Source organism: Pezoporus occidentalis, unplaced genomic scaffold (genome assembly GCF_034315485.1).
Source record: "Pezoporus occidentalis ecotype Australia unplaced genomic scaffold, CSIRO_AGI_Poc_V1 ctg129, whole genome shotgun sequence".
In the NCBI taxonomy this organism is placed as follows: domain Eukaryota; kingdom Metazoa; phylum Chordata; class Aves; order Psittaciformes; family Psittacidae; genus Pezoporus; species Pezoporus occidentalis.
In genome coordinates, this window is record NW_026913092.1 from 66209 (window position 1) to 87211 (window position 21003).

A 21003-nucleotide genomic window follows, 5' to 3' on the forward strand; every position below is an offset into this window, starting at 1 on the left:
AGAAGTCCTACAGTCTAGGAGGCTTGGCACTCAGCATGTGACATTTTATCTTGGCATTCACTCCAATGGACAGATGAGTGAAGAAGAGTCACTGGGTACTTAAACAGAGATCATGATGCAGTTTATTTTTACCTGTAAACATTACTTAAAGCACCTGTCAGTGCAAGTAAAGCATCAACTGTAAAAGTGGAAACTTTAATGTAAACAAAAAATTAAAGCTGTCTTTACACACAGACCTCTTTCTTTACACACAGACCTTTACCCTCTTTCTTGAAAGAACGACAGTTCTACACATGCAAGAAAGTTGCCTTGGACAAGGCAGCACTCTGATTAAACAATGACATTGAAACATCAGAAAGAGGTGGCAGGGCTGAAGGCTGGGTGGGGGAAGATCACGTCTGTAAGTATGGCATGAACCCAAAAGGTACAAAATGAAGACAAAATCTGTGCAATACTCAAACCAACTGTTTTCCTTTACATATTATGAAGCTGATGGAATCAGAGGAAAAACAAAACAAAAATCACCAAACCCAAAACCCCCCAAATGCAATCTACCCAATCTGTTTCAAAGGGGGAACATCTATTGAAACAAAGAATTTCAAGTCAACAAGGGTGGATAACTTACAGGAAAGAATCTGGAAAGAATTAACTGAAAAAAAAAAAAAAAAGAAGAAAAATCCTTTGTCAAACTAACATTAATTTCACATCACACAAAACAAGTGAAAACAGATGACTGAACAACTGCCAAAAAATAAAGACACATATTAAAAAAAAAAGTGAAGAATTTGGTATGAGCAACTATGAACCATAATGTGAGAGCTCTTCTTAGTGAAATAATGGAACTATTACTAGAGATTCCTAATCAGCTACAAAGGTTGGACAGTGTAGCATTGTGGAAGAATGGTATTGGCAAAAATACAACCCAGCTCACAGAAAAGTGAAATTAAAAAGGTAAACAAAAATAATTGTAAATAACATTCACAGCATGAAAAGACACGTCATCTCTTTCACTGGATCCTTCTAATACATTTTGTTTCCTTTTGAATCAAAAACTGGCAACACGTCACAGTTAAAGAGGACCTTCCTCCCATGACACATCCCACTGAGACCAGCACAAATTCGTTCGCAGCATTCATCCACTGAACAGTACTATTGTAGGATAAAGTCAAGTTACCAAAGAGGAAGGGGGTAAAAGCTACTTCATGCAAATAAAGTTTTCAGTCATTTGGAGTATTAGAATACAATTTAAATGCTATTTTAGAACTCAGGACTTTGGTCTGACAGCAAGAGAGTGGCCGAAAATCAGTGGCAGAGGAAAGCGTGGCAAGGGACTGACAAGGAAGGCTTCCATGAGGCAGAGAAAATGAGATTGTTACTTCCTATTTTATCTGCTTCCCCCACCCACTTCTTCTTGATATTGAATGTTGTTCTAATCTGACACTTCAATCCTGAAATGAAGTTTCCCCTTCCTGTCATCAGAAACATTAGGCAGTACAACTTGGAACTTCTGGCACTCCGAGGTCCATGCAGGGCATCTTAGAGCCTTCAATTCCATGCACTTGTCAGCAGGGAAGAGTCTCTTCTCCTGGCTGCTGGCTAACACCAAAGGCTGGATTTGGTTTTCAGTCTTACAGTTTAAATTTATGTCTTGACACCCAGATATAAACGGAACAATGAAGCCAACTCCAAACATTATTTCAAGCTTGAAACGCAGAGTAGACACATGAATGCAATACAGTAATTAAAACTGGGAAGATTGTAAAATACAGGCCAACATATAGGCTTGATGCTATATAAGGACATCCAACTTTTCTTGTTGGGATAACTTTAATGTAACACTATGAATTATAGTGACACAACATTTTTGAAGAGTTGCTTAACTGAGTAAATGCTGAAGTCCTGCAGAAAGTAATCCAGGCCTACTACACTTTCAGTATTACAAAAGCTTACACGAGAGTGATTTAAAGGTTAAAAATATTTTATTTACACTTTCTTTTATACACATTTTATACAGTTTTCAGTTTGAAACCCGAACCAGAGCGTATATGCAAGTCTGAGCATACTGTATCCATAGCTAGGGAAAATTAACTTTCTGCCAAGAAAAGAAAAAAGGCTTTAAAACTGTTAAAAAGAGGCAATTCTTAAATTATTCAGAGGAGTTTATAGCAGCCCTGGGGTAATCATTAGACAGTTAATCCAAATGTACATGAGGTCATATATATACTTTTAATTTTCTATAGGAAAAGTATTTCCAATTGCTAAACACAAACACAGTACAGTTTGAAAATAACTTTTCCCATTAACTTATCAAATACTTATCAAATACATTCTTTTCAGTACAAACAATCTGATATTGTACACTGGACTCATGTGGGATACTATAGCAGAATTGCAATCTCCAGCATATAATAATTTATTTTAAAAAGACCTACAAAAATAACAATATATAGGGAAAAATATTTAAAATAAAAACATAGCTCACTCTTCCCTTCACCTGTTCCCAGAACTGACATAAAAGTTAGGTGGGTCCCACTGAGGTAATAAAAGCCCCCTAAGAATAGCTAACTTTACAGTCCTATGTAACACTTTATTTTCTAGACTTACAGTAAGGTTTTCTACCAGAGCCATAAATAAAAACTACCATCTCCAAATAGAAGTGGTTTTCCCTCAGTCACCAACTTAATATTACTCCAAAGGTACTTGAAATTGAGCTTTGAATGTTATTTTAAAAATATGATATAAACATTATTTGAAATTTGGGAAGTGAAAAAAAAACAACAAACAACAAAACCAAACCCATAGCAGAGGGAAATCCAGGAAAGCTGTGCTCAAACAAGTCAGTTTTTCTGCCACCTGCTCCATACAACTACGTTTTATGAAGTTTACCCACACAAACTGGAACTTTAAAGTTATTCACCAACTTTCAAAAATAGAATACAGATGCAAAAGTAGTCATTAGTAATAATTTTAAGCAGCTTCAGATTGTTTTACAAATGTTAAATCTTAAAACATTAGCTACAGGACACTGGCAAGCTTTGTTTTAAACAGATCACACGTTTTCCAGTTACATTCTTTCCCACTCTCCTTCAGCAAGCCCTACCACATGTGATGGACCATGCTTAGTCAAGTAACTTCACCAGCTATGGTTTATTAATGGAAGAAGAGCAGGACAGAAGTTTTCTTGGATGCCCCCAGCCCCATAACACTTAAGCACAGGTTTAGTGACATTTGTGCTTTTAAGTTTTCTTGTAAGTACCTTACAGTTTTCTGTTCTCTTTGTATTGGATTGTTCACGTATGTGAAGTACACATCCGAAGTGTTAAAAGAATCAGGGGTACAATTCACTATTTAATTTTTTAAAAGGAAAAATAGATTTAAAAGGCAAAATACCTCTACAAATGTGACTTCTAAAAAGACTTTGTCATATAAATGCTGACACAGCTTGAAGTTCACTTTTAAAAAGCTGTTAGCATCTCCCCATAATGGTTTTGCAGAAGAACAGACATAATGAGTTAAGCAATATTTGTCTTTTTTAACTGATTTGAATTTGTACCTGCTGAATTTTATCCTTTGCTTCCTGAGCATCAAGTGAAGCTTCATTCCTGATGCAAGTAGTTATCATATTATCAGCACAAAAAAACATTATCACTTGCGTCTGTAAGGCAGGAGGTCCTCAAGAAAAAATGGCTGCAAATCTCAGAAACCAGAGAAATATTACAGTCACAAACCCTTACAGCTAGTTGTAACAGGACTGTGCAGGAAGTAGGGCATCCACACTTTTCAAAATAAAGTAACATACTAAAGCAGCATATCACATGCTACCACTTGCCCCCCTTGCTAGCAGTGCTTTCTGAAACAGCAGTCTTTGTAAAATTAAGTACTGCCTTCCTCCAGCTGAATCAATGGGGAAAAAAAAATTCAGAAGGGTTTTTTTGCCACCTAGTACATCCCACTAGTACCAACACTTAGTGAGGAAAAATGAACTATTTTTGAATTCTGAACAAAATTATCTGCCCCCTAAGTGCAGGCAGAGCAGCATGTGGAACAGGAACTGGCAGTGTCCAACCCCTTTATAGGAGCACCACACTTTTCGTCCATTCTTGCTCATTTGAAAACAAAATATCCCCTGGATCTCGTTACTAGATTAAAACTGGAAGCTGACACATTTTTTTCTGCCAATATTAAAACCAAACAAACAAACAAAACCCCCACCCCAAACTTAAGAGTGTAACTCACTATGTCCATCTTTTTACGAAAATGCAAGTACATTTCCTGTTTCCAAACAGGTCACGTGTTAAATATTAAATACGTGGGGATTAGATTTGCCAGTATGCCATTATGATTGGGGTAGGAATAGAAGAACCCTGCCCAACTTAATAATCAAGGATTGTAACTTACCTTTTCCTCGACAAAGGAGAGGCATTTAAATGTTTTAAAAATCCATTGTAATCCGATCATAATGCTCAAAATCTGATAGTAACAGGCCACTCTTATTAGCTAGCTTACTTTTATTTAAACACTGAACTATCTGGAGCTAAATACTAAAAGCAAACACAAACAGAACTTTATGTAAAAAAAAAAATAAAATAAAAATCCCTCCGATATATAAAGTAACAAAACTGCCTCAAAAGTTCCACTGCCATGGAAAAGAGAATGTAAGGTAACTTCCGTTTCATGTTTGAAACAATAAAAGCATGGTAGAAATGTAAATTAAAAAATTCTCTCATACCTCCACAAATTCTAAACCTAAGAAAATTCCAAGCATTCCTATTGCTGGAAAGATTACAGCCAGCTTCTCAATGGCAACACAACTCCAGGGAAGCTGAAATCAAGAGTTCAAGTTACAATTTCACAGAATAATTACTATTACAATTCTGAACAAGATCTTTCAGAGCTGAGCACCTGAAGATAAATATGAATTTAAAACCAGAGCACCTCAAAATGACCTGGTTCTTCACGTTTCAAGTGCCAGTACTCACCAATGACTTCAGTGCCAGTTGACTAGCACACAGAACTTCAGAAGGTGCTTAAGTGCAGACTCAAAATGATAACTTAATACACCCCCATCCTTACCGTTATTTTTAATAAAGTCTTGGCCACGTCTCTCTACTACACCTGAATTATGGAAGACCAGATATCCAGAACCATGTCCACTCCCCAGACTGGCCCTAGATAAAAGTTAAGTACTCCGTACTATTCATAACATGTCCATGAAAGCCTACACAGGCAGAATTAGATTTTGCTGCCACATAAAACTTATTGAGAAATGAGCTGGTGACAAAGAGAATAAAAACAATTTTAAAACCTTGTTTTTATCCTTGTGCCCCGATATTCCATCAACTATGTACAGTAGAACATTTTCACTTGCACACAGCCAGCACCTACTGGAGTCAGTTCATCTCTGCAGCCATGCAGGTGATGAACATACAAAGTCTCACAATGAAACTGAGGTTTTTGCATAAGCCACACTGGCTTTAAGTTAAGCTATTAAAGTAAGAAAGTAAAATAGATTTCTAATTCAGTAAACTGAAATTTGATTAAAAGAGACAACTGCAAACTAGTCTGAATCAGAAGGCTGAATATCAGTATTTGGTCCAGTCACTAGTGACGAAACTATGATGGCATACATTCTCTCTTGCTGTTAAAACATACTGAAAGAAAATACTGTATCAATAAATCATTTCTAATTAAAAAATAAAAATTATCTGCCAACTTGCCATATAGCTCCAAATCCTTACATCTAAACCCAGAACATAATTACTACAAAAATATCAAAGTACAAGAATGAAGAATTTAACATGTTGTTTTAACACCTATTGACTATTTCAAACTTAGTTTAGGCAGGCAGGTGTTATATTTAACATAAGAAATATAGGGTGATTTTGGTCCCTTTGTAAGTGCATTCTTTTGAACCCCCTGAGTACTGTACATTCCTTTTCTACAGTGACTGGAAGATGCTGAGTAAAGTGGTCTTCATCGCTGCATATAAAGTAAAGTCTTATTGCTTCACGTGAAACACAGTGGCATAAGATTTTACAACATACGCAGGTGCATGTTTCAGCATCATTTTGTCCATACACATCTGAACTAAGTGCCCAAGTTAGTTGAAGTTCTCCAAATCTTTCCTGTAGAGTCTAGAAGTGGCTAATTTCACATACTTTAAAATAAACAGAATGTAATTACAGTTCTTACCATTCTACAGTCAGTAACATCTGCAAGTTGACAAAAATAAACGAGTTTATTCAAAGCCCTCCTGGATGGACCACGCATCTTGATTCAGGCACTCTGAGGTAAGTAGCTATAGCTATGTAGGTTTTTTTGTGAAAGAAACAGAAATGGTACTAATGATCCAACCACCTAACTCCACAAACCACAGTAGTTCATAGCCATTAATAATTATATTATTAAAAAAATAAATTATACCACTTCAATAGGAGTACAAAGTATTCCTATTGAAGTATGACTACAAGCAAAGTACTGAGAATAAACTGTAGTGTATCCAGTTCTGAAAACAACTGTGGGTCAAAGCAGCGCGGAGCATTTGCTTATTGACATTTCCCATTTTCATAAAAAAAGAAAACTGGGCAGCACATTCAAACATAAAAGAAATCAGGTAAGGTGTGTTTTCTTTTTAAAAAATAATTTATAAAAGAGCAAATTACTGACAGTTCATTATGAGCATTGATATAAAGAGTTTAAAGTTACTGAATCAATCAGTACATATTAACGACAAGATACTCTGAAACCAAATGAGGCCTCCGGTTACTTAAGAAATTTGACTTATTAAGCTCATTAAAGGATAGCACTATACCTTAAATACAACAATATGGCAGAATCTGTGCACTAGTTAAAATATAATATTGTAACTGCACATAAAAAGATGTATTTATATATAGTTTTTACAGTGTATGCATGTATGTATATATTCTTTACTCATCAACAAACATAATGTAGACAATAGAAGGCAGCATAGAAATAGTGGTATGAATATAAAAATGCTTTGTTTTCAATTTAGTAGAAAATGTGTAATTTGAATTTTGGCAGACTTATTGGTACTTCTATACAAAACCAGGAAAAAGGTCATGCAAAGAGTTTGAGATTATTCTTCAACAGATATAAGGGAGAACAGAAACACCTAACAGATTTGAGAATACTTTGCAATTCATGGGAAAAGCATCCAGAAGACAACATAAAAATACAGAAATTGTTTAGCTTTGCTATTTTATACTTGGTTGTACCCTAGTACAGATGAGTTTTATTTTGAGGCTCAATAAAATTAAAATAAAGCCTTCCTCCTCTTTCTTCCACAAATATTTTGTTAAATTCAACTGATTTCAGAAGCATAATGGTGTAATGGCCATTTAAAAAAAGAATAATAAAAAGAAAGTTTTATGGATACACTCAAAAATATATTTTTCTTTCCCCTTACAATTATGTTTGTTAAAAAAACAAAGCTTTTACAACATCAGACCAACTATCAGCTGTTCTAATAAACTTGGTAAGTAAACTCCCTGTACATCCTAAATGCTCTTAAGCATTTAGCAGTTCTTCTTACACACAAGGTAATGTCTCTGATGGAATTCAACTGGTTTGTATTTTTTGACAGATTAGGTACAGCCTTTTGTATTTCACTGGGTTGTTCTTTCTGGTTTAGCTGCAACGTCTAACATGCTCCAACACATATTCAGGAAAGTGCAAGCTGCAGACTTGTAAGCCATCCAGCTTGCATGGCATCCTTGGATATTCATCTTCTTTCCATTTGTTTTCCTCTGGATCAAAGGTGAGAATTGAATCACTGTAATGACCATTGTAACAAAGGCCTCCAAGAACCATTATCTGTTTGTCCAGCACAGCTACACCATGACCACTCCTACCGATTGGCATAGAAGCCAATATAGTCCACTGATCGGTATCTGGGTCATAGACCTCTGTGGAAGGACAACCTTGAGATTCGAAGGAGGCTCTCAGGATCACACAGACACCACCAAAGACATAAAGCTTACCATTATAAGAAATCATTTTGTGAAAGCATCTTGCATAATTCATTTTGCATTTGTTCTCCCAACAGTTAGTGACCACTTGAGTTCTCCTTGTCCGCTGCTCTACTGTCCCTTCTTTACTAGGATCAAACACACACACTTGCTTAGACGTTGAAGATGATGTAATTCCACCAGTGATATACAACTTGTTACCAAGAACAGTCCCTTCATGTCCGTATTTATTGACTGGATAGGGATCCACAAATTCCCATTTATCTTCAGTAATATCATAACGTTCTGTTGAGTAAAAGGTTTCATCCCTGGTTCTCCCAGCCACTGCATAAACATACCTCCCAATAACTCCAACAGCAAACTCAGAACGTGGAACGGACATGTCTGCCATTCGTAACCAAGTGTTCTGTCTTGGGTCATATCTAAACACTTTGGACGAAGCATGAAACTCGCCATCTGGCCCCAGTTCTTCCCCTCCTAACAGGAACACAAAGTTATTCACAATGGCAAGGCAGTCTGGTCGTAAAGGTACTTGAGGACCCTCTAGCTCCCACCAGACCCTTGGTTTGTGCAAGAGAAGAATTTTACTGTTTACCATACTGTGTCCTATCATTCCTCTAAATACTGCAGTCTGGGGTTTGGCAGAACGTATTTTGTTCGATTTCATTTCCATCAAAGGCTGTTGGTGAACGCTATGAAAGTAATTCATGGCTTGGTCAACCTCATGTCGCAGCTGCCGGGAGTATCGATAAAACTCTGATGTTTTTACCTATGAATACATTTAAAAGACATTAAAATTCTGACCAAGAGAAACAATCCAGAAAACTTAAATGACTGTGTGTCACTGGAAGATTATTTTACTTAGTTTCATTCAGGCAATCTTGAGAGTAATTGTATTTGTGCATGAAGGCTTAAGCTAATGTATTGTTATTCAAAATCCAGAAGGCAATTTAGTGATCAACAGCAATGACTAACATTTTCAGCAGAATACTCACACACAGAATTTAAGTTGGAATTAGGCACAACTGAAATCCCCAAGCCTAAAAAACACTATTCATTCTTTCCCAAGAAGCCTCTGTTCATCTTCTGCTTAATCCACAAAGCATCTAAATGAAGAATGAACTATTCTTTTGGTGTTGAAAATCATTTTATGCACCCATTCTGTGTTTACCAGGGTCTATCCTTGTTAAGCGTTTGCTGAATTCTCGCAACCAAGCCCAAGCAGGTATTCCTGAATGGTAGGCTCTCCTCACACAACTATTTAAGTGGGGTGGGAAGGGAAGGCAATCAAACCCCTCCTTCAGAACATGTGACTGCACTAACTGCTCATCACGATGGTTACATTTATAGGTCCCCTCTGCGAGTCTCCATGTTAACAAATGCATTTAACACAGGAGGAAAATATCTCAACCTATAATCCTTTGGTTGTGCATTTATTTGGAAATTGGTGGACATAGGTTTAAACTTCCTCTTCCCAGGTAAGAGCTACCACCTTTGAATTACCACACAGTAGTGAAGTGCCATCCCAATCCGAAAAGAGCTACCCCTGCACAGCTTCACTGGAGTTGGGAGTGAGTGGAAGATTATAAGAATTCATCTTTCTAGGACACTTCCTATTATCTAAGTCAATTTAAGCTCCCAAGACTGGTTCTGAGACAATTCCAAAACACACCCCTGTCTTGAACACTGTAACTAATCTAGCTTCAGACAGCCCTCAGGCCACCACGTGCTTCTCTTCAAAGAGGTTTCATTCTTCCTGTACAGTCTGGTCTAACAAAACATTCTGAATTACACATCTAAAACAAATAAAACCCTACTAGATATGGCCAAATCCACAAATCCTCTATCAGATTTGATCCTAAGTCCCCATTTCTTTCACATGAAACAGATTGCTTTCACACACCCCAAATACCTTTAGTACCTACTAGCTTCAGAAAGAGAAGCAATGCTTGGAAAAAATGTAAGGCCACTCCGAAAGCTCAAAGTAACCACACAGTAACACCAGAATTTACTATTTTTCAGTATCTGTTCCCCCACCTCCTCCTATTCCCTGCCCCAAGTAATAAAAGCCTGTACCACCACTTACCTAACGGGGGGTGGTACAAGTTTTCATGTATCTGAAAAGCAATTTGGAAATACATGTTTTTATACCTTGTGAATACAGCAGTTGCTTTTTCCATAACACATACTACTAAAATGTTAACTTTGTGTTAATCCTTTCTCTTCCTTGTACAGTAATGAAGACATTCTGCTCCAAGATAAATATTTTTTAAACTTTTTGAAATGTTACTATTGGACAGAATCTGCACAGACTGAAATTGTTTTATATACCCGATTTTCAAAACTCCTGAATACTAACCTATTGTTGTGATGCACTTTGTAGCTCAAGAGTTAGAGCAATTTAACAGTTTTATTTATGTTTTTTCTTTATTTTGACAAGTTCAACTTATCTTGGAAAAAGAAGATGGGCACACACAGATTGCAAATATTATTCTCGGAGCAACATCCAACTTCTTTCTACTGTATTTATGAGGGTGATTAGGGAGCAAAAAGGTTTACTTAGGCATAGTGCTCATAAAACACCCACCGTAAGGACAACTTTTGTGGGGAATAACATCTATTTTCTTACTTTATATAAAGAATATATCATAAAAACACAGGCAATTTGCTCATACGGCATCTGAATAAACCATAGAGCCTGACTGAGAAGGTAACTTCCAGCAAATATGCTGGGGGTGAGGTAGCAGGGAAAACCACAGAACAGAAAAATGGTAAAATACAGGAAGTTTTAAAGGGTAAAAAAATTACATAGGAAATTAAAATAACAAAGACTCTTGGGTGGGTTACTTTACCCTTAAAAGTAACTTTCAAATTCTAAACCAGCATGACTATTTCACACACCCCCAAACTGGAGCTATCATTTTGAAAATTGAAGAAAAAAGATAAAAGAATTTTTGTTCCACCTATATGCATTTCAAATTTTCTTGGACTCGTTATGGAAGACAACAGGATCAACACACTAACAATGTGAAGCATGCCAGCAAAGCCTGGCAGAGATAGAAAATGTATTTTCTTCCCCCCTCAACATTTACCATTGTCTTTAGATCTAGAAACTGAAATACCAGCCAGAAACTGGAATCAAGCTGTATATAGCCTCACCACTATACTTCTTTCCATAGCCTAAACCTCACCCCATGAGAGCATGCAAAAGCAAACAAGGACTATCTCTCATTCCAGACAGAGAATCTCAAGACCAGGGAATCAATCTACCAGTACTACTTCTCTTGACAAAGCACTGAAATGAAAGCAAAGCCTCAATCTCTTACCTTAAACCAGAAAGACATCAAGAAGCAAGTATTACTACCAGTTATAAACAACTCTTGGGGAAGCTATCTACAAGCATAATCTTGAAGAGATGAACATAAAAATATATAAGCACTATCAATTCTTACAATATTCAGGGAAAAAAAAAAAGACAAAAAAAATCCCAAACAAACAAATTACAACATAGACTGATATACTACCTAAATTCTGGTGAGAAAAGGTAGTACAAGGATTCCTCGATTTCACTGTTGAGGAAAAATACCACTGTTTCTAAACTTCCAGCTTTCCATAGCACAACCTTTGCCATACAGGAGCAGTACCTCTCTGAAGGCTCAAATGATGGTCTAAGATAACTGTCAGAATATGTCTCTATGAAAGTACAGACTGCTCAGGCTTGCTTGATGCAAATGAAGACAAAGTGAATGTAGGTCAGTTTGCCCGCTTACATATTCACATGCTGTCTGTGTGAAATCTTCCAGAATTATTTTAAATTCCTATTCAGCCCTTCGTAAGGAAAACCCTCCACCTACACTTCTGAATAACTTTACAATGCTTTTAATTACTTGTGAGTACAATCAAAAAAGAGAAGCATTAACATTTAGGTGTTTAGCTATTAAAACACAACTGTGAATTGTGCATACATTTCGGTTTGGTAGGTTAAAGAACGTGGCCTTTAGCAAGCCTTTCGTGGGAACTGCTGTCTTACATACAAAATAGGCTGAAGGAATTTCTTCCAACGTTCAAAATTAGGCTTCTGCCATTACCCAAAAGTGGCAAGGAGCAGTTGATCAACAACTGAGTGCTTACCAACAGACTTATTTTTCTGTTAAGCTCAAATGGAGAAGCTCTAGAAGGAAAATGCCCTTATTACCAACATACTCAATTAGAGAGAATGCTCACAGGTTTCTGCAAAGCATCCAAAACAGATGGAAATGTACACTAACTGTGATGAGCCTTGAAGTAAAACAAATGTGCATTCTTAAGAGTACATCGTCAACTCTGAACTGATTAAATATAAATGCATTTTCAAAGTATAAAAAAACCCTATTCTGTTATCTTGCTGAAGGGTCTCAAAAATATTTAAGTTGGATTTCCTTGGCAACCCCAATCTTACAGTAAAAAGGAATTTAATCCAAATGCTAAAGCTTTGCTCATGTGATTTTTTTCACATCCTTTCCAATTCTTTCTCTTCATTTTCTGGACAAAACCTTCTTACAGAGGTTCTGCTGGGATGTAGTGGTAATATAAAAGTTCCCAGAAGAACTCTGATGAGATCTACCTGACTGCATCACCTACCAGTTACAATGGTTCACAGCTGGACTTTTAGCTACACAGGCAGGGAACAGCATAAGAAAAAAAAAAAAAAATCAAATGTATCATTAAAAAAAAAAGAAGAAAGTAATTAAAAACATCCACTACTTATCCCTGTCTCTACTTACACACTAGGCAGTCAATACCAAAACCATCAAGACCACCAAAATCACCACCATCCCTCTAGCCATGGTAAATTGGAGCTTGATTGCATTTTGAATCGGTGAAATACTCAGTAAAAACTGCTGGCTTTCCAAATTAATGCAGCTATTAATCATTACCTAGTTTTCTGCTGTATTGCAATGCATGCTTTTCTAGCTGAGCAGCTATGCAAGTTCTAGAATTTTCCATCTATATTTTATGAAAAAGTAAAGCCAAAAATGTATGCCATTAGTTTCTAATTTGAAAACTGATCCCCACAAAAGAGTGGATGCAACCCTTTTATGTTCATCATCCAAAAAAAATAATTAAGCAAATTAATAAGCTGCAGCAAGAACAATGAAATGCAAGGCAAATGGTCTGTAATACAAATCTGACTTAAGTATTTGGCACTTTTTTTTTTTTTAATACAACTATATGCAGCTATTGCCCTATTTTTGTTAGTTCGGCTTTTAGGAAAAAGCTTTCAAAACCATAATGGAAGGCTGCTTTTGAAATACCCAAACTAAATATCTACTATTTGTACACCTGGTAACTAAATCTTAACATGTTATTATATGAGGTAGATATTAGTTTGGTTCCTTCTGTAGAACTGGTAAAAAAAAAAAAAACACCACACAAAAATATGTATGGCTCGTAACATGGTTCCATGATTTCTAGCCACGTAAGCAAAGAACTATTTCAAAGGTTATAAAATTGTGCTTAGTTAAGTCTTCTATAACTGCCAGTGCTGAATGTGCAAGTGATGAAACTCAAACTCAACTATTAGGAATACAGAAGCTATGCTACACCTCTTCAATGAATAAAGATGGCATCTGTATCCAGCTTCTGGAGATCACACTTTTTCTTGAAAAATCCCTCTATTTTACTAGAGATTAAGCTGAATCAAAATTAAAGATCCATAAATCCTACCAAGTAGGATCTTTATTATTTTCACATCTACTAATCTCTGACCATATTCTAAGTACAACCATATTCCTGTCAACAAATGTTATCAAAACATTAACATTAGATCAAAACATTAGATCATCGAGGCTAACTATTAATCCAACACTGCCAAGTCCACCATTAAACCATGTCCCTAAATGCCACACCTACATGTCTTTTCATGACATGGTTGCCTCCAGTAAAAGAGAGATGAACTCAATGATCTAGGAAAAATGCCTTCTATCTCCAGCCTTTCTCAAGACTTACAGAGCCAGGGATATGCTTCATATAAAGTGGAAAATAATACGTTTTCAAATAAAGTGGATAGTGGAACCTGTGCTTCTCCCCATATACTTTACTTCCTAACTATTCACCATATTCTTACTTCATCAATATTTACATTTTCCTGCACAAATCTACAGCTATTTTAAGGGCTAAGGAACAAAAGGAGCATCTACTCATACTTCAAAAGCAGTTTTGCAAGGACAGTTTAGAGTAAACAAACAGGCTGCACCTTCACTTGTGTACTTCAAACACACATCACGTGTAGAGTTACGCACTCATTTCAAAGAGGACAAGTCATCCCTCTCAGATTGTAAATCTCTTCAGAAAAAGGATGTAAGAAAGAGCGGCTTAAGAGACCAAAAGAGACCATCCTTACTGTGACTTGCAAAGTTCCATGTAAGTTATTTACGCACTACAGACAGGCATGTTAGCAATGCATATTAGAAAAATTACGTAAGAGTACATATGACAAGTCAGCCAGTATACAGCAAATACAGAGTTTGCTGAACTGTTAAGAATCAATCTCAGATTGTATTTGGTACATTCACGCAGGCATTTAGTATGTGCTGGCTTCAGGAAAAGTATAATTTATGTTTGTGGATCTCAAAGAGAAAAAAAAAATAAAACCAATATTCTCCCCCCTTCTACACTGAGCAAAGAGTAACATCCAGAACACTTTAAAAAAAAAAAAAGAAAAAAAAAAGTGTGGTTTGTATTTTGATGTTGGCTCCAACTGCAGTTGTCCTTTGTCACTTGTCATGCTGGATTACTCAATGCTCTCTAGCCAGGGCAAAACATAAATGCATTTCTAGCTGCAGCAACAAATGGCATACATACTTAGCTGTGCTTCCCTCTGCTGAGTTGTCCCACTCCAGAATCCGCACTGGCTTCTATCTGCTCCCACATAAAATTAATGGGAAGGGTATCCACAGATAAAGCTTTTGCATGTGGGTGTATAAACTAGGATGTTGAAAACTACTTGTCTCCTTAAGTTGTACCTATGGCCATTTGGTAGCTGTCAGTATAAAACATGAGGATTTATACCACAGATACCAAAACCAACTCCAGAAGTTACACCAAAATATAACGCTGAAAACAACATGTACTTTTCACTTGTGCTTACAGAAATTTAATTGAAGACAGCTTGATGCTTGAACTTAGATCCCAAAACCACAAAGAGCTGAAGCAGACTCTTTCATACAAGTCTTACCCTGTTAGACTGACCTTAAGGATACTTTATGAATCCTATCAGTTTTCTTACTGAAGGGATTAAATGTTGTAATAATAAGGTAAAAGTATTTTTCAAAACAAGACACTACACAGCATCTTGCAGAGTTCAGCTCTTACTAGTTGGAAATCTCTTAACCCAATGTAAATATTACTGTTCTAAAACAGGTATTTATTCTGTTTCTTATGTCTATTGGCTAATACAGAATCAGAAGTATATTTCATGTATTATTATTTCCTCTACTCAATTTACACACAAAAAACCCAACCCAAAATATAAAACCTCACTTGTTTATGAATTAATTGCTTTTACAATTTAAAATACAAATAAGCATAAGCCTTACTACCAAAAAGATCCAGTAGCCCTTAAACCACCAAGAACAACACAACCTTATCTGTATATTTACTAGATACCAAAATAAAAATATACAAGAAATTTATTTGCAAGACCCAACAAAAGCACAGGGTCTTAAATCCTATTAATTCACTGAAAGGTTAAAACCACACAAGTTAAAAGTTGTATCACACAAAATTAACATTTTTTAAGACAAACAGCACAGTTTAAGTAATTCCTGACCTGAATACCCTTCTGTTACTAGCCTGCAAGAGAGCTGCTTACAAAGTCTTGTAATACTCTACTGTTGACAAATACTCAAGAGTCTCAGAACAGAAAACAACTCTGTGTGTGTGCATGTGTGTGTCTATTCTTCTACAGAACAGGAGAAAAAGAAAGTTCTCTTTTAACATCTTGATACATACAACGATCAACTGAATTTCAGATCACCTGTTACAAAAATTCTTCTGCTATTTAAAATAAATCATTACATTTCACACCGTCAATAAGTTTTGACTGTATTATGTGCCTTGTGTAGCGCCAAATGTATGTGTAAATACAGGATCAGGGCTTACTTCCAACTGCTGTGTAACAACAGCAAAAGCACTGAAGATACAACACTAACACCATCCTTCAGACTTAACAGCAGATTCTAGTTTCCACTTGTAAATAAAAAATAACTGTACTTAAAACACATAAAATCTACAGTCGCTATATTTTGATTATATTAATAACAGTTATCATGCCATTCGCCCTACATACTCTATGTAGCTCTAAAATCTTTGGAAAGCAAGAAGCAACTTGTGGAAAACAGTAAGAATGACTGAAATAAAACTTCTATTAATACAAGTGACCCTATTTTGAAATGTCCTTTCCATAAGAATTCACTTTAAAACATGTATTATAAACCTACCTGTTCTCCAGTCACTGTACATATTATTGTCTAATAATCAGATGACAATACTTCCAGATGTTTGTCTTCTACTGTTTTATTAGAAAAATAAATGCTATCTTTTTATTTCTCCTAATAGGTTTGAGAATCTTACCTATTTAATGGCATGCTGCCCTAGCTAAATGATGAATCCTGTCTATTGCTTTTCAAATGCACCAACCTTCTCAAAAACACTGGATGGTGTCATCAAACAAAACCTGATGTTCTGAATGATGGTGTCCGTATGCCTCCAACGTCTTCTATCATGGCGCAGCCAGGCCTGAACAGCTTCATACAGCTCTATCTCTGGAAACCTGCTCAGATGGTCATTATCCAAGTAAGACATGAGCTTCTCAAAGCTCAGATACGAAAGGAAGTCAGGTCTGGACATGAGTGGCACGAAATTTTCTAGCAGGAAGGAATCCAATTTTTCCCTGACTCCTTCGATGTTTACACCAAAATCATCCAGAAGTCTCATAATTTCTGCACAGTTTTCTAAGCAGATTTTAGTTAAGAGAAAAGAGCAGCAAAATTTTACCACCTCTATAAGCTGGACATACATGGCAGCCTGAAGGATTTCATGAACAGTGTTCATACTCAGTTCAATAGTTCCATAGTACATGAATTGGAGGACATGACTGAAGCCTGTAGCTGTCAGACCTTTCAAATGGATTTTGTCCTGATCTCGTTCTCGCATATCAGCTGTGAACATAATCCTGAAGTAATCACTCTGGGTGGCAAGCAGTGCTTTATGGGCCTGAAACTGGTGGTCTTCAATGACAAGTGTGACATCAAGAAGCAATCCCTCCTCATACAGTGCTCTGAATCCAGCAGAGACACTGGTGTCATGGATGGAGGAGCTAAACCCTTCCACGTCCCCTGCCATGAATCACCTGGGGGGAAGAAAAAAATAAATAAATAAAAATAAAAATAAATTGTTATTTCTCGTAACATATCACAAGCCCTTCCTTACCAGATAAATCCTGAGACTGTTTATATTAAGACTTAAAAGTCTTCACCATCCTTTTGTTTTCTCTTCAGCTGAAAAAAATCAACTTAAGAAACAACTTAAACCACAAATGTTAACTATTTCTCCCCCCCTCCCCCCCCTTTCATTTTAAAGAAAGGGAAATAAACAATAACTATGTGGTCCTGCCAAATTATTCCACACTCCAAGCTACTTAGTGACCAGATGAGGAAGAAGCAATGTTAAAAAGGTTGTCATATAGGTTTTTCCTTCTCTCTCCCTCAATCTTTCTGAAGAATTTATCTCAGGAGTGCAATAGAACACCTACTCTTGAATATCAAAGGTTTCAGAAAGGAAGCCAAACTTCCTTAACTTTGCAAATAAACTCCAGTAGATCTGTACAAGGTATAACCTAAAAAAAAAAAATAAATTTAGTATCTTTAAAAATTTATATCAATTTGCTCAAATGTTATTTCTAGGAAACTGAACATTTTCAGAGATACTATTTGTGTGTTTCACTTCTGCAACAACATAATCGTCACCCTGTTCTCCCCCTCACCCCTGTTTCTTACTACAGGGATTAATTAAGGGATGAGATTTATAAAGAGCAAAATACTATGGCAACAGGAATCACTGACAAGATTAGGTCACAATAAATAATATTCTGTATACTGGGTTTATTGAAACTTAATTGCTTCTAAAGCACTTGAACATTTGCAGATGCAGTGTTACTTATGTGAAAGCTACAAACTGTAAATAAGAAAAAACAAAACAAACAAAACAACAACCAAAAAAACACAAAAAAGGCTAGCAAGATTCTACCCTGTTAAAGGAAGACAAATATTCAACAAAAATCCTTATAAACAAACTATTCCAAATCCACGAATTTCTCATAATGTTGCTCAACTTCCTTGGGTTTAGGTACAGTGAAGTTGCACAAGGCAGCTTGAACCAGTCCAACAATTTATCACTAGTCAGAGGGCAAAGGTACACTCCATTCTCCCACCCTCTCCTCATCCTGGGGCCTGAGCTCCTGCAGCCTACTTTGAGATATTTCTGGGGTTTACTTGACTGCTTAGAAAGCCAAATCAACCCATAATTGTGACTGAAAACTAAACCAAGGGCAGGGGACGGGGAAGAGAGGGAGATGACAATGATGATACAGTACACAAACCACCAACCCCCAGCACACACAGAAACTCAAAACCAGAGAGCTTTCTGCTTATCAGTGAGCAGACTTCCGACTTGACACTGCAGGGAGGGTGGCACAAGAGCCAACCCGATGCAGAGGGCAGGATATCACATTTGAGCAGCAACAGGGAAAAAGAGTAACATCTTTCCTTTTTGGCATTAACCAGCTACTAGGAATTGGTTCAGCCATTTCAATTTATCTCACCTTAAATTACAGCACAACATTCACTGATTTGTGCATTTAACCCTGAATTTCCTATAACAAAGTTAATAATGCCTTAGTACTGATAACCTATATGAAAAACTAAGTAATACCAACACATCTAAAAAAAAAAAATTATTTTCAAGGTTGTAGAACTTTACAGCAGTGTATGGACCCAGAACTGACTCAGGACCCAGCTTGGCCCAGGTTTTACAACTTCAGAGTGCTGTTATCACCCACTTCCTCAAGTAGCATCCGGACTGCTGCCATTGTAACTGGAATGTAATTTATTAGACTCCATCAATGGGTAATCATCTCCTCTCCTTAATTCATCAGCACACATGCCGGAAAACAAAACTGGAAATACTTTTTGTCCATGTAAAACTAAAATGGCGAGTAGGTGTTTGTAGCCACACCTCATGGAATCAGCACCACTCCCATACTGTGGGACCTGCTGACAGGTTCTGTGCACAATAGAGTAAATGCTGGGAGCGTTCATAACAATTAAGGCTTTATGTTAAAATTCTAAATTCCTGTAAGTAAGTAGCAGAAAGAGAACAAAGCTGATAATGCAACCAGTATCCATGATAGCACACTACTCCCAATGTCACTGAAGACAAAAAGAAAATGCAAGCTGTCCTGAAGCTTCATATTTTGAGTCTCTTATTCCTGAACACAGCACAGGCCTACCAGAAAGAAAAGTTCGTACCAAATATTCCTCTTAGTTGCTGCCAATTCTTGCACAAAAGCAGACAAGGAAATAATTACTTTACTAACTTTTGACCACCTCAGAAAGAAGCAACAAACTGAAGAGTAAGCACAAAGCCTAGTTTATGGGACTTTGTTTTCTAATTGGATTTCCAGTATCAAATGAAAAGGTAAACACTAGCTTTCTTCTTTCTTTGTAACTCCTCCCCTCCTGACCCCAGTTCTCTGATGTTTAATAACAGTTGAGATCATATTTCAGTCTTTCCTATTTAAGAGATTTAATGGCCACTTGCTTTTAAGTGGGCCACCCGTTTTCATAAAATATATGGCACCCTGAAACTATCACCTCTCAATTTTGTCTGTAATCAGTCAAGAGGTTCAAACATGACTAAGATTCACAGGGCAGTGCAACCGTTTAAGTTACATTTCCTTTAGGAGGTGAACTAGGACTCATGGCTCAGCTTCAAATCCAAGATCAATGGGAAAAAATGGGACAGGACAACTGGAATTTGCAAATGTGAGATGTTAACAAAAACAGAGCAATATATTAGGGGAAAAAACATCAGAAATTAAGCAACATTCTTCAGATGACTGAAACAACATATATTAATCTGAAAATAACAGGATATCCCATCACACGGGCTCATGCAGGCAGGAATCTCATGGAAGGGATTTCTTCAAAACAGTTCATACATTACTGTGCACATGAACAACACAGAACCATACCAGCAAGATACAAACACATACTAGGGTCTTTCCTTTTAACTTGAGAAAGATAATTACATTATAGGTACTCTGCAAATAAAAGGAGAGACATTAACTTTTATACAGGTTGGCTTTAAAAGTCCTCTTTCACCACCCTCAAAGAAGCAAAAAGCTGGCCAGTGGAAATAAGGAGGGACAAATGGTAGAGGGTAAATGCACCAAATACAGTGAAGCACCTCCAGCGTCCCTTTTAAGGATCAAATCAAATAAATAACACACAAAACCCTAAAACCAGCGACAGAGAGTCCTGGGCAACTGGCTTTAGGTGGTGCTGCTGAGCAGGGGGAGGGGACCGGATGACCTCCAGAGGGCTCTTCCAACCTCAGCTACACTGTGATTCTGTGATCAAGCTGCTTTTACATAGAAACTGCACTGATTGTTTGGTTATTTTTTTTCCCAACCATGCTTTTAATTCTGATTAAACAGAAATAAGACACACACAGGCAAAGAAAAAAAAAAAAAAATCAGATGGCAGCTACCACCCCTCAGATTTTAAATTATCAAAAAATAAAGTGGTAGGAACCACCAAAATACATTAATCTGTAAAAATAATTAAAACCAGAAGTCAGCTGCAAAACACTACAATGATGACAAAGTGGTCAACACTGAATTTATTATTCCAGAATGTTTTAAAAAACATGGAGTTTTAAGTCACTTAATTCTTATTTTCACATCCTTGCT

The 21003-nt window shown here is 36.6% G+C and overlaps 1 protein-coding gene across 12 annotated transcripts in view; it reads right to left on the minus strand.

The window, feature by feature from the left end:
• Nucleotides 1-1960: 1960 nt before the first annotated feature.
• KLHL15 (kelch like family member 15) overlaps nucleotides 1961-21003 on the minus strand; it is a 28883-nt gene continuing 9840 nt past the window's right edge. For 7 of the 12 annotated variants that reach the window (XM_062608034.1, XM_062608029.1, XM_062608031.1 and 4 more), the window contains 3 exons: nucleotides 17785-17868; nucleotides 16671-17382; nucleotides 1961-8760 (listed from right to left, as the gene is read on the minus strand). In XM_062608034.1, the coding sequence (XP_062464018.1) occupies nucleotides 7651-8760; nucleotides 16671-17375 (1815 nt within the window). In that variant the 5' untranslated portion in view covers nucleotides 17376-17382; nucleotides 17785-17868 and the 3' untranslated portion in view covers nucleotides 1961-7650. The remainder of the gene's footprint in view (nucleotides 8761-16670; nucleotides 17383-17784; nucleotides 17869-21003) is intronic. The other 5 variants (XM_062608038.1, XM_062608030.1, XM_062608037.1 and 2 more) reach the window with 1 other exon arrangement.